General features: G+C 38.1%; 2 protein-coding genes and 1 non-coding gene across 6 annotated transcripts; 1 reads left to right on the forward strand and 2 right to left on the reverse strand.

The window, feature by feature from the left end:
* Positions 1-2,484: 2,484 nt before the first annotated feature.
* TRNAP-AGG (transfer RNA proline (anticodon AGG)) lies at positions 2,485-2,556 on the reverse strand. Its single transcript has one exon. It is a non-coding gene; the product is annotated as a tRNA-Pro (tRNA).
* Positions 2,557-3,497: 941 nt separating this feature from the next.
* LOC137715835 (U1 small nuclear ribonucleoprotein C) lies at positions 3,498-6,139 on the reverse strand. 2 transcript variants are annotated; one of them, XM_068455185.2, is made up of 6 exons: positions 5,912-6,139; positions 5,772-5,814; positions 5,350-5,391; positions 5,020-5,257; positions 4,181-4,456; positions 3,498-3,735 (listed from the first exon to the last, which is right to left on the reverse strand). In XM_068455185.2, the coding sequence occupies exons 1-5, from the start codon at positions 5,917-5,919 to the stop codon at positions 4,194-4,196; spliced, it is 594 nt and encodes a 197-aa protein (XP_068311286.1). In that variant the 5' UTR covers positions 5,920-6,139; the 3' UTR covers positions 3,498-3,735; positions 4,181-4,193. The 2 variants fall into 2 exon arrangements, with proteins under 2 accessions (XP_068311286.1, XP_068311285.1); XM_068455184.2 differs by having other exon boundaries at positions 3,498-3,773.
* A 479-nt stretch (positions 6,140-6,618) lies between these two features.
* On the forward strand, positions 6,619-9,320 carry LOC137715948 (uncharacterized). 3 transcript variants are annotated; one of them, XM_068455314.2, is made up of 9 exons: positions 6,619-6,750; positions 6,992-7,114; positions 7,528-7,589; positions 7,665-7,901; positions 7,994-8,155; positions 8,292-8,341; positions 8,504-8,636; positions 8,757-8,794; positions 8,975-9,320. In XM_068455314.2, the coding sequence occupies exons 2-9, from the start codon at positions 6,997-6,999 to the stop codon at positions 9,069-9,071; spliced, it is 897 nt and encodes a 298-aa protein (XP_068311415.2). In that variant the 5' UTR covers positions 6,619-6,750; positions 6,992-6,996; the 3' UTR covers positions 9,072-9,320. The 3 variants fall into 3 exon arrangements, with proteins under 3 accessions (XP_068311415.2, XP_068311417.2, XP_088546651.1); XM_068455316.2 differs by having other exon boundaries at positions 7,665-7,892; XM_088690525.1 differs by lacking the exon at positions 6,619-6,750 and having other exon boundaries at positions 6,858-7,114.
* The last annotated feature ends 3,527 nt before the right edge of the window (positions 9,321-12,847 follow it).

The raw sequence follows: 12,847 nt of genomic DNA on the forward strand, positions 1-12,847 counted from the left end.
CTCCTCCCCTCTCACTCCAAATCTATCTCTCTCTTTTCTTCATTTTCTGTCCTCCCTTTTTTTTTTTTTTTTTTTTTTTTTTTTATACCTTTTTTGTCTTTCTTCCAATCCGCTCTCTTCATTCTTTCGGTTTTTTCTCTCACTCTTCTTCCGCTCTATCTCATCCGATCCTCTCTCTTCTTTCTCTTTCCTTCAATCATCTCTTACTTTTTTTTCCTCCTCTCTCCTCTTTCTCCCTCTCCTATGATCCCCTCTTTTTAGATCTTTTTGTCTAGTTGCAAACTAATCAAGTTTTTGAATCTTATAGAAAAATGTTTTCATGAAATGTTTTGAGAAATGATAAAAAATTTCAAATAGGATACCAAACAGGCCCTTAGTATTTTTAGGTATTTTATTATCTAGGTAGTTTAGTTTTGAGTCCAGCTTCTTAGTATTAGGGTTATGTTTGTTCTTTATAAATATAATGTTTTTTGTAACACTATGAAGATAAGCAGTCACAGTAGTCCTAAGCTTATAGCTGTCTTGGCTCTTGTTTATTTGATTCTGTTGACCCTAAAATTTACAAAGCCTACGCGACGCGCAGGCTGAATAACTAATAAGCTAACTAAGTACTTCGGTTGAATGCGGGGCGTGCCAACTCGTCAACCGAGCTCGACCGAGGAATTGAATTTGTTGTTGTCGCGTTGAGTGCGTTGCTGACTTCTTAATCTTGCGACTGCCACCGAGGAAGGAACACTCTCGGTCTTTGGGTTCTAGAGCCTGAAGACGAGGCTGCTAGTTCTGCGAAGTTCACAAGTTGTCGGTGCCCAATTCGGTCACCATGATTATATTCGTAAGAGTATAAGCACGCCGAATTGACACCAGACTATACAGACACAAATATTCAAAGGTGATGTATGTCTTGATGGTGAACGTGGTTTGGCCGTCCGAATGCCGAACTCTAAAACTCACGTGGGAATATCCAATCATAAAATAACTCGGCGTCCGATACGCCGAATGTCGCAACTCGTAACACCTTACTTCGCCGAGAGGGCTGATAAGATGACCCCTGCCAATAAGGATTCGACAACCCTTCTTGGCCGAGACTTAGATAGGTAACCAGTCGGCCTCGACGCAGTGCTGTTTATCCAAACTGAAGATGCTCCTCGATCGACTGATTCTAAGGCAACAATGTTGTTTATCCAAACTGAAGGTGTTCGCTGGTTGCCTCCACAGTGCTGTTTATCCAAACTGAAGGTGTGTTGGCGGAAAAAGAAAAGGAAAAGTCTCAAGGTGTTTGAGAGGTTTTGCGCAGGGCAATTGTATGTTGAATTGAAGGCCCTCTTTGTTGCACGATTTCTTGTATTTATAGCACCAACTCCTTTAAACCGAATTAAACCCCTATCTGGATTGGGAGTCCTTGCCCCGTTCCAACTTTGCTTCGAACAACCATTCTCCCATTAAGACTTTGAACTCACCCCCATTCGGGGCTTTATTCATTGCTGGGTCGAGAATCCTAGTTGCACCAGGACTTCCTCGACCCTCTTTGTTTATCTGGACTACCCCTCCTTGCGATAGGTCTCGACCATTCCTGCTAAATGGTCTAGGATCATTAGGCAGCCCATAGTATTTCGACACAGCTTTGGGCCGAGCGCAACCCTACACTTGGCCCAACAATATTATTTTGGGCCCAAACAGATTCAAATTGATAGAATAATATTGTAGTTTGGATTCGTTTGTTTGTCACAGTCAATGTTCAACCTCCTTCATATCTATATCCCTTCTCGTAGTAAGTAAACATGTCTAAATCATGCATATCAAACACCCACAAATCTTTACTCGAAAAAATAGACGGATTTGAGTGAGGTTTTGTTGAAGATTGCCATAGAATTATCTTTCTTAATTATTTGTAACAAATTTTGTGTAAACGATATGGATATGGAAATTTTGTATGTGATTTGCCGATATTGGGTGATGATTTTTTTTTTACTGGAAAACGATCAATATTGAGTGATAAATAAAATAAAATGCCACCTTATCATTATTATACAAGAATACGAAATAAAACGTTATACAATATTATCAATTCTCGTGTTAACAACGCTTCAGGTTAGCTAAATTGGAAAGGTATACATCAGAGCTAAGAAGAAATAACAGGTAATTATTTATGGTGTAGGTGCTTGATTGGAATCTGTAAAACAACGGTGAAGCTTCTTCACGAGGGAGATATGGGTTACGTTGTGTTTATTCTGTGAACTTGTAAGCAAGTATTGTGGCAAAAAACGGCCATGCATGGTCCAATCTTCCTTCCGAACTTGTGTTAGACATAAAAGAGCGCCTTGGTGTTATTCGAATTTCTGAGTTTCCACTGTGTCTGCAACGCTTGGATTGTGAAATCATATGAAAAATGTGGATCAAGTATCCCAGTTACAGTATATAGGCTGGCGGGGGGTATTTGTGTCCTTTTGATTCAGCTAAATAAAAAGGAAAAATAAGAAGGACAAAGGGGCATTCCGAGAATTGAACTCGGGACCTCTCGCACCCTAAGCGAGAATCATACCACTAGACCAAATGCCCAGATGGTACTGTTCCTCAATTTTATTTCTTTTACAACCAAACCCTTTGCTTAAATCTGCCACTTGCACATAGTTTAGGGCAAGTTGGTCAAGACGGTGCGTTTATCTTGCTCGCTTGAGTTCGAATGGTTGTTTGTGATCAGGCTTTTTAATCAAAATGGTCCCTGAAATTTGCATAACTTTTCACTTTGGTCCTTGAAATTTGAAATCTATAGAAGTGGTCCGTACCACCATCAATCATTTTGGTTCTTCCTTGAAAAATCTCCAATAAATAAAGATAAAATGACAAAAACATCCTCAATTTTTGTCAAATCATTTTGGCCCATTGTTTATTAAATCGAGGGTATTTTTGTCATTTGATCCTTAATTTTTCAAGGAATGATCAAAATTATTTATGATAGACAAACTCAAGGACCAGTTTTATTGATTTCAAATTTTAAGGAACAAAGTGATGAGTTATGCAAATCTCAGGGACCATTTTGGCTAAAAAACCTTGTGATTATGATTAGGTGATGCAGAGTTCGTGGGAAATTAGTCTATCGAGTCCTTGTTTCTCCAGTACTGTGCTTCGCAGACCTCGGCTCTTCACAACTGCCGTCAAGAGGAGTTGGTCCTCCGGCCTTGGGCCCTTCCATGTGATGAAGAAAACTCTGTAACAAGCAGCTAACTCCGAGACAACTAAGGGCAAACTTCGAGCTGGAACTAATGGATCAACATTAATAGTAATCTTTCGCCATTTTTGTTCGAAACTTTTCCAGATTATGAACCTTTCGGGGGGGGGAGTGTTGGGTTCGGATTTTTTTGGATTTCCGTGGCGATTTGAACGGTAGTTTGTGATTAGCTCTAGTTGTTTGGTAATCCTTGTTTTGAACAGAATTTAGTCCAGGAATTGATACTTTTATCGTCGTTCTCTTTTATAAACGATTAAACGTGGGAAGGAACTATACGAATAATAGTATTATTACAAGTTCAGGGAGTACATTTTCGACAAATCGCGCTTATAAATACAAGTAGTTCAAATTAGATGTGCAAGTTTAAAGAGGATACAATCATACAAGGGGTCTACAAAAATGTTAAATTGCACAACCTTTTCATAACGAAGGACAAGCTCCTGGTTTGCATCACATGATGAAAGCCCCATCTGACCAAGTTATGGCAGAAGACTTCTCCGATGAAGGTGCTGCAACATGAGTCATTTTCTGGGTTACTATTGACTGCCTGGAACGAGAAATACCGTGAAAGTCCAATGAGAAAACCAGGAATCCCAATCATCAAAATGTAATAGTCGATGAAAACGAGAGGCTTTTCTGTTCTTTCGGTTCAGGAGTGAACTTATAAAGAAATCAAACAATTTCTTTGTGCTCTACAGTTTCAATCGATTAATCCCCCGTGTATAGGCTTCTTTTATTACTTGTGTAAGCATAAGAACTACAAGCCACCAAGGGAAAACATAACAATTTCTAAAACCAAATTCTAGACAATATGCATACACTCCAATAACTCTACACCGCATTTTGTTAAAACATCGTGCATACATCATGAACTTCACATGCTCGTAATACTTAAATGTCTAACACATTGGTGAAAGATGTTTCATTTTTCCTAAGTATCGAAATAATACTTACCGATTTAACCACATTACTGACTAGAATCAGGAGGCTGAGTATTCGGATTGAAACTTTCATAGCCTCCACTTGTTGGTGCTGTTGGATTGGGTTGATACATCGGAGGTGCAGCCATAGGAGGGGGACCATTTGAAGCATTTGGAGCTGTGCTGCCAGGAACTGCTGGTGGAGGATTCAAAGCGGGAGGAGGCCTCATGGGAGCACTTAATTGACCAGGCATGCCGGGAGCACCAGGCGGAGCCATCATTGGGATCATGTGTGGAGCAGAGCTGTAACCTACCACCACCAAGAAAAAAAAAAAAATTATATATCATTAGTATTAGATAGTAACATTCTGTGGCCAACGGTATATCGCTGTGTGTCTGACCAGAAAAAAATAATAATCAATACAATATAGCAGCTAATGGATCTAGAATATAGCTGCATACCAGGGTGACACACCAGCGCTAATGTCCATAGCCATGGACAAAAGGGATGCTAATTGATAACATAGAAAAATTTAAAAAAAAAAAAAGATCACATCATGCAGAAGACTAAAGGACAATAATTAACCAAGCAAGAAATACGCCTTCCATTTTCTCTGCCTTCTAGTAGCAGTAGTCTCATAAAAAATAGGTAGCATTATTAGCAACACAGCAAGTTGATAAGAACAGAATTCGATATACCAGACACCCAGAATGAAAAATTCCAGAACAATAATGCAAACATCGGTTTGGTCAAACAGCGAAAAACTCTATACGTCAACATGCAAAGAAACGTTCACAAATAAATTACATAAACAGCAATACAACGGAATGCCAACAAAAAATAAAGATTTTAGAATAAACATTCCTGATTACCCGGAGCATTAAGTATAGGAGGTCTTGGCAAAACAGGTGGCCTAATCCCGGGGAGCATTTGTGGCATGCCAGGAAGACGGGGCTGAGACATTAGATGTTGATTGTAAGCAGCGCCAATTTGCCCGTAAGGCTGACCACCGTAAGCTGCAGAATTGCCAAGGTGCTCCTTGACCCTTTGGTCAATCAAACTTTGGGTTTGTTCCTGCTCAAATTGCTGATAGTACTCCCGCACGTTCGCCTGAAGTCAGACACAAAATCAGCAAAAGGGAAGGCCAAAAAGAAGCGGTAACTTACTCTAAAACACAAAACCACAAAATAAGCCAATAATACCTTGTGTTTATAACCAGCATTGTGTTGCTTTCTCACTGAAGGCTGAAAAAATATGAAAAAGAAATCTTGTCAGTAACCGAGACGATCATGATTTCACTAATTTACCGTGGCAAGTTTAACCCAATATAAAAATCCCAAATTTTTTTTCTTATCAATGTGATTAAACTCCTGAAAGTTAGCAACAAAATTATCAAGCAAAATCGAAAGAGAACTGTTATTGGTACTCCAAAAATCTCATTGTGCACTCCTCGATCCTCATAAGTGTAATTTTCTTCCTAAATGTAGAAATTTTGAAATGCACAGTGAGATTTTTTAAGTGTTAATAACAGTTCCTAATCGAAATCTCTAACAGAAAACAAAAACAAAAACATAATCGAAAATACGATCCGAGAACTAAAAAAATTAGAGCAGAGAGAAGTTACCGAATCGTGGGTCAAATAAGTATCGCAGTAATCACAGTAATACCTGAAAAATTGGAACAAGAAATCGATGAAAGATTAAAAATGTCATGAAAGTGGGATACGAATCGTAAAATATTGAATGAATGAGATAAATTGGATACCTGGGCATTGCTCTGAATCGCTGGAATTAGGGTTTGGGAATTGGGGATATACTGAAACAGAAGTAATCCAAAAACCCTAGGGGGACTGAAAGACAGAAGACGCTTCTAGCTACCCGCCAATGCTGCTGGGAGAATAACGAATTGAAGGTTCTGGACTTGGTGGGCTTGGGGCCAAACTTAGAACATTTAGGTCGAAAGACCACGATGTTTTATGTTCTCTCTCTTCCTACTTTCACGTTCTTTCTTACTCTCTTTCTCTTTCCTCCAATTTTAAAAACAAAAATAAAAATTTCACACATTTTGAATCAAAGTGGGAATGAGGATCCTCTGATCACATTCATTTATCGTATATTGTGCGGTCAGTTTTCGTCATATATTGTTTATATTTAATTTTAAATAAAGAATTACAATAATTTCTGACAACACGACGTACAATAAAAGAATGTGATTGGAGGATCTCCGAGATTATCACAAAGAGGATCCTCATTCTTGGAAAGGGATCATTTCCGAATCCCTTCCACTCATCCGGACCATTGAAATTTGATCAAACGGCTAAAAACATACGGCTCATTTAAAAGTTATAATAATTTTAACCGTTAGATAAAATTTTAATAACTCGGATGAGTAGACTTGGTGGAAAGGATCAGGAGAGGATCCCTTTCCCTCATTCTTAAATAGCGATGTCGTTTATTGGGATAAAGAGGAAGAATCTTGTTAATCCGACGCGTCGTTTCCACATCCTACAGAGTCTTTCCCGTTTCGACATAAGCAAACCGCAGGTCAAACCTCGAAAGTCGGAACGGACGGCAAAATCCGCTCCCGAAAACTCTGGCTTTCAGGTTCCGTTACCTCCTCGTACCTTAATTTTCTGTTTGTTTCCCGAGAAAACTGAGGAAAAGAAAATCACAGAATGCATATCTGTGTTTTGTTTTCATGAAAATGGAAGTGAACAGCCAAAATAATATAAGTTTTTTGTCAAAAGCTTCAATTTCCTCGGATCCCAAACATTTCTGAATCCTCGGAGTCCCCGAATAAAGATCTTTGCTTGGTTTTTTGTAATGTTTTGATTGAAATATTCAGGGAGGATGAAAGTAAAGAATGAGAAGCAGAGTTGGTCGGCGGTGTCGCCGTCCGAGGTTGCCTATCATTTCGGCACCAGTGGACTTTCCGTTGCGGCGGCTACGGCGGTGACTCATCCTCTCGGTAATTTCTGAGACCAAAATATTTACTCTTTTCACTTTTTTACAGCTTCCAAAATGTAAATTTTTCACCTTTTCACCTTAATGCTGTAGAAGAATGATTTAGTATTTTGTTTGGTTTGATTCATGGATTGTTCACATTCTGTTTTGGTTGGTTCTGCATCGATTTCGTATTGTTCCGAGTTTTGTAGAGATTATGGTATTAAGATTTCGTACTTGATAAGATTTAGAAACCGAAGAAATTTTTCAGTGCGACAGCCACACTAACCCACCTTGTTACAATGGACGACATGGTTGATATGTTTGTTTGCTATGAACATGAGTTAATTAGTACCATGTGTGACCGTCACACTCGAAAATTTCTCGGCATCAAGAGGCAGCAAAGATTTTTAATTTATCTCAACTTGTGGGATGCAGATGTTCTTAAAGTTAGGTTGCAAATGCAACTTGTTGGTCAGAAAGGTCCTCTCACTGGAATGGTATTTTCCCCACCACTTTTTGCATATCTTGATCCAATTAATCAGCGCTGAATGTGATAAAGATTTGATGTGCAGGGACGGTTATTTCTCCATACTTTTAAAAAGGAAGGACCGAGGTTTTTGTATCTGGGATTGACACCGGCATTGACAAGGTCTGTTCTTTATGGGGGTCTCCGTTTAGGCTTGTATGAACCTTCAAAGTATGCCTGCAATTGGGCTTTTGGATCCGCCAATCTTTTTGCTAAGATCGGGTCTGCAGGATTTGGCGGGGCAATTGCAACTGCGTTGACGAATCCAGTTGAGGTGTTGAAGGTAATGCCACAGTGCAGGGCCTTTTTGAACTTTTTGCTTTCTATTTCTTGAGACTTGACTTCAAGATCATTTCATTTGCTTCCTTCCATTAGGTGCGGTTACAGATGAATCCAAACTTGAGTCCAGCGGGAGAACTGCGTAGAATTGTTACCGAAGAGGGAGTGAAAGCTCTTTGGAAGGGGGTTGGCCCTGCTATGGCCAGAGCTGCTACGTTGACTGCATCACAACTAGCAACATATGATGAAACCAAGCGGGTCAAGTTCTAACCACGAAGTAATTTCCACTGTTTCTAAATCATTAATGTTTGATTGGCAATATGAAAGTGTTTGTTTTAATTTTTCTTCAAATCTGTCTGTCTTCAAATTTGGTCCCAACTTCTTTTGAATACAGATACTGATTAGGTTGACATCACTCGAAGAAGGATTCCATCTTCATCTCATGTGAGACACTGTTGCCTATGTTCTTGTCTGTCCAAGGCCTCTCGATTTCTTCAACCGAAGTAGATTAACTTGGTGTTCCATATACCTGTTGTAAAAAGTGTGAAATTCCTAGTAATATCAAACATATTTATCAAAACTAACTATATTTTGCACCTGGTGTAGCTCAAGCACAGTTGCGGGCATGGTGAGTACGCTCATAACTGCACCCGTGGACATGATAAAAACCCGTCTCATGTTACAACAGGAATCTAAAAAGGCTGGAAACTACAAAAATGGCTTCCACTGTGCGTACCAGGTATAGATTATATGTGCTTTCTTCTCTAGTGTTTTTGCTTGGTCTTCTTTTGCTTTTACATTGATTCGTTGTATACCTTGCCCGTATTTCTTATCCGAAGTGATTTGTTTGTTGTTCCAGGTTATGCTTACAGAAGGTCCCAGGGGTCTTTACAAAGGGTGAGTGCCTCTTCAACGCCGAATACTCATGCTTTTCCAGATACGCCTTCATACTTTTTTCGATATTATAGTCTTTAGGTTTAATAGAATCAGGGTGCGTTCGTTGAGTAACTACAGCGGAAACTTATAGACCGTCTGTCTGTGTGCCTACATTGCTAATAAGATGTTAAAACTTTTCAGGAGCCTTGCAACTTTTGCAAGGCTGGGTCCACAAACTACAATCACCTTCATAGTCTGCGAGAAGTTGCGTGAGCTTGCCGGATTGAACGCAATCTAAGCCTTGGGATTGGCAGTCTGCAATCGCTCCCGCTTCTGGCCGTAATGAGAATTCTTTCGAAGTCACAGATAACTCACATCATACTCCCTGCAAATCCCATTTAGGGGAAGGGAATTACTTGTTTCGTGCACCGTCCTCCCACATTTTTTCGCTCGAATCTGGTTGTATCCAGCTGAACAGCATCTACAATAACTGTTGAGTTCATACATTGGTATTGTGTGACAATAAGAGAAATGGTGATTCATGTCATGGTTGTTTTCTTTTTCGGAACAAGGAAATCTCCGCCACGCCCTATCATCGGTACAAGTTTTTAAACTGAACTCCAGATACGTACAATCACTCGCATGATAGTTTTTCGCTCACGTCGTTTTCCCTTTTCTATCTACTGCTTGAACTTTGAAGTGTTTCCAAAAATTGCTTGAGTTGGTATTTAGAAGCCTGTCAAGCGACAATACTTGTATGTGTGTGATTAACAGTCATCGATTAGAAATTTAGGTACAACTAACTTGTATGTTGACTTTAGGGAGAGTTCATGAAACAGCCCCTCATGTAGCGTCAATACTTCATCCTTTGTGGTAAAAGGAGTTGTGGGACGGGTATAGGCTGCGGGTCGTTTTTATCATATCTGTTATTTGAATGGACCGTATCTTGTTAAATTCGTTCTTTTAACAGGTCCTTAACAAGGATCTGATAACGACCCGATTTATTAACGGATTGTTTCGGATTAACGGGTTATGCAAGAAAGTGTCATGCCTAATGCCTAGATATAGCAAGCGATATTTTATCGGTTCTTACGGTGACACGATAACAATCCACTTGTTAATGAGTGATCAAATAATAACCCAACTCATTAACAGATTATCCCAAAACTTGTTTTCAGGCGTACATGAGTACATTGCTACGGCAGTTTTCGTGTAAATGAATAAAACGTGTAATTTTTTGTTCACACATATTTATTTTATTGATATCGAACGACATGTATGAGTGTACTACAGTTATTTTGATGATAATGACGTCAAAGTTGTATAGCTTATCAAATTATTGGAAAATAGAGGATAAAGTCTACGTGGGCCCGCTTTTAGCATATTTTGACCGGGGAGATATTCCAACGTGGAACGCAGGGATTCGGGTCCCACTAACGTGTAAGCTGGTTCTTGTTGTCGTCCAATTAATATTTTTCCTAATCATTATCCAAAGTGGATATTTTTAAATACTTTCTCTCTTTTGATCAAAAATATTTTATTTGCTTTAAAGGAAATTACCCTTTTGGTCCGAGGAAAAAAAGAAGTAATTTAGAAATAAACTTATACGGTAGAGAGACGAAATTACTATTATCGTGACATTTTAATTTAACAATACAATGTAACGTAAATAGTTATATATGATATAGTATTATTAAACTAGAGAAAGTTGCACTTGCTCTTATCTATTTCGCAAGGAGGCTTCGATTTGTGTTTAATTCAGATCTATTCTCAGCACATACAATAAGAGTGATCGCAAAATATACGCTAAAGAGCATCCTCGACAAGACTGACTTGCCTAGAAGAGTACCAAAGTGGGCAGTTCAGCTAAGCAAGTTTGCCATTCAATACGAGCCACGAACAATATGTCCATGGTGAACCCGTTTTATGTAAATCATTCCTTTAGACAAACTTCTTAGCCATGTTACATGTCAACTCAAGGAGTAAGTCTCTTGCAAGGAGTAATCTAGTCATGTCACCAGTTAGTGACAATCTACTATTAAACAGTGATATCATTGTGACTAAAAGTTGGATGTATAAGAAAACTTCTCCAACACAATGAGAGATTTAGTTCAATAGATGTTTGTTACATGTTCAAAAAATACATGGATCTGTTCAATAAATACTTATCAAATGTTATATTCAATTTCATAGAATATCTCTCGATAAATACACACAAAGAGAACATCTGAATTCACGTTCTTAACGTCTATTTTCGTAAAATTCTCTTGCAAATGAACGAATGACGTGATATAAAAATCTTTATCAAAAATATTTTAGCAAGAGTAGAAAGAAGTAAAACCAAAACCATGCATGCCTAATTTTAAGTGTGGGTCAGAATTTTGCCAGTTTTAACGTAGGGAGAGCAGTCAGCACTTAGCAGTGCAACACCTGCAACTTGCAACGTTAAGATAGTGACGTGGTAATGTAATTGTTGGACAACCTTTTGGACCATCAGGATCCTCTCTTCTGATCCTTTTGGGAGGATCATCAGAATCCGTAAATCGTGTCCGTTTATAATATATCGTAAGATCAGTTTTTATCAAGTACTGTTTATGTTTAATTTTAAATAAAAATATTTAAAATAATTACTGATCGCATAATGTACGATGAACAGACATGATTAACGGATTCTCAGAATCTTAACAAAGAAGATCTAGATTCCTTGTTGGAGCCTTGGAGGAGAAGCAGCTATATGGCGGGACAGTCTGGCGTGCTTATCCTTCTGCCACCGTTTCCAAGCTAAACTACACTCCCACCCTTTTTCTTTTGGTCCAAACTACCCTCCCCATCCTTCATTCTTTATTTACCATCCTACCCCTTTCCTTGCTAAATTCTCACCACCCATTTTCTTTCAAAACACGGCAAAATGCCCGTACTCCTTTGCGAAAACGTCCTTTCTCTCATTTAGTCAGCGACTCAATACGCAGCTAACCCAAAAATTTTATTGTTAATTTAATATTTCATAGATTTTACACGTTGATCGTTAACATAATACTGATACTTCAAACATCAATATACTTTCCAACATGGTAAAATGTGGATCGCTCATAATTTTTTGAACGAAATTATAGATCAAAATCTCAATTAAAGTAGTAATTGACACATTGCGACAAAATATATGATCCAAGTGACATGAACATACTTACAATAGATTATTTTCTATGGTTGCCCGTATGTGGCATTCATGACATGGGTGGGACCACGAGATGGTTTTTTGTGAAAAAAAAAAAAATGCAAAAGTTCATTTATTTCATATGTTAACCATACAGACAGTGATCTGTTCCTCAAATAATATTGTAAGTTTGAACTATGACTTATTACGATCAATTATTCATTTTGAGCAATGCCATGAGCATGTGCTTGAACACACACGATACCTTTCATGTTCTGCATATGATTCCGGAAATGTTTGGAATTTGACCTAATACAAGAAAAGGTGAAACATGAAGGGGCCAAAACATAGATGGACATTGGCATGTGGAATTTATAATTTTTTTCTTTGGAATATAATTAGCATGTTAGGACCATGTTTCTGTCTTTGAAAAGGTGTCTACATGTTCTTAGGAAAACAAATATATATACAAAATGTTATATTTTCCAACATTTCTTTAGTTCAGGGTACACAAAAAAAAATTTGTAATTGGAAAACAATTTGTATGAAACGAGTTTAGGAACACGTGAGGGACCTGTCAAATAAATGCAATATTATTTGAGTATTCTTAAATAATAACATTATCTAGCAATATCTGAGTACAGTAAAAAAATTTGGACTCTTAGTAGAAGAAAATTTTCAATACGGCAAATTGATTAGCTAGTGGTCATACACTAATACTACCATTTATTTTTCTCATTATTGTGATAAAAGTTGTTATATTTATTCTTTACGAGAAATATTTCAGAGTAGCAATCTAATTATGTGGTTGACCAACCCGTTCTCTCGAAAAGCAATTCTTACTTCGGACAAATAATGCAAAGGGTACAAAGGTAAGTTCAGTGAAACACAATAACTGCTCTGAGGTGGCAATCCCGTAA

This window comes from Pyrus communis, chromosome 3 (genome assembly GCF_041283825.1).
Source record: "Pyrus communis isolate YQ-2024b chromosome 3, ASM4128382v1, whole genome shotgun sequence".
NCBI lineage: Eukaryota > Viridiplantae > Streptophyta > Magnoliopsida > Rosales > Rosaceae > Pyrus > Pyrus communis.

Excerpts from the sequence above, each read along its gene's own strand:
- LOC137715948 (XM_068455314.2), top strand. The coding sequence starts at position 6,997 with ATGAAAGTAAAGAATGAGAAGCAGAGTTGGTCGGCGGTGTCGCCGTCC. Across the intron at positions 7,115-7,527 it reads GGCGGTGACTCATCCTCTCG|ATGTTCTTAAAGTTAGGTTG; the intron begins GTAATTTCTGAG and ends TGTGGGATGCAG. Across the intron at positions 8,156-8,291 it reads CATATGATGAAACCAAGCGG|ATACTGATTAGGTTGACATC; the intron begins GTCAAGTTCTAA and ends TTTTGAATACAG.
- LOC137715835 (XM_068455185.2), bottom strand. Across the intron at positions 5,258-5,349 it reads ATGCTGGTTATAAACACAAG|GCGAACGTGCGGGAGTACTA; the intron begins GTATTATTGGCT and ends GTCTGACTTCAG. Across the intron at positions 4,457-5,019 it reads TCCTATACTTAATGCTCCGG|GTTACAGCTCTGCTCCACAC; the intron begins GTAATCAGGAAT and ends TGGTGGTGGTAG.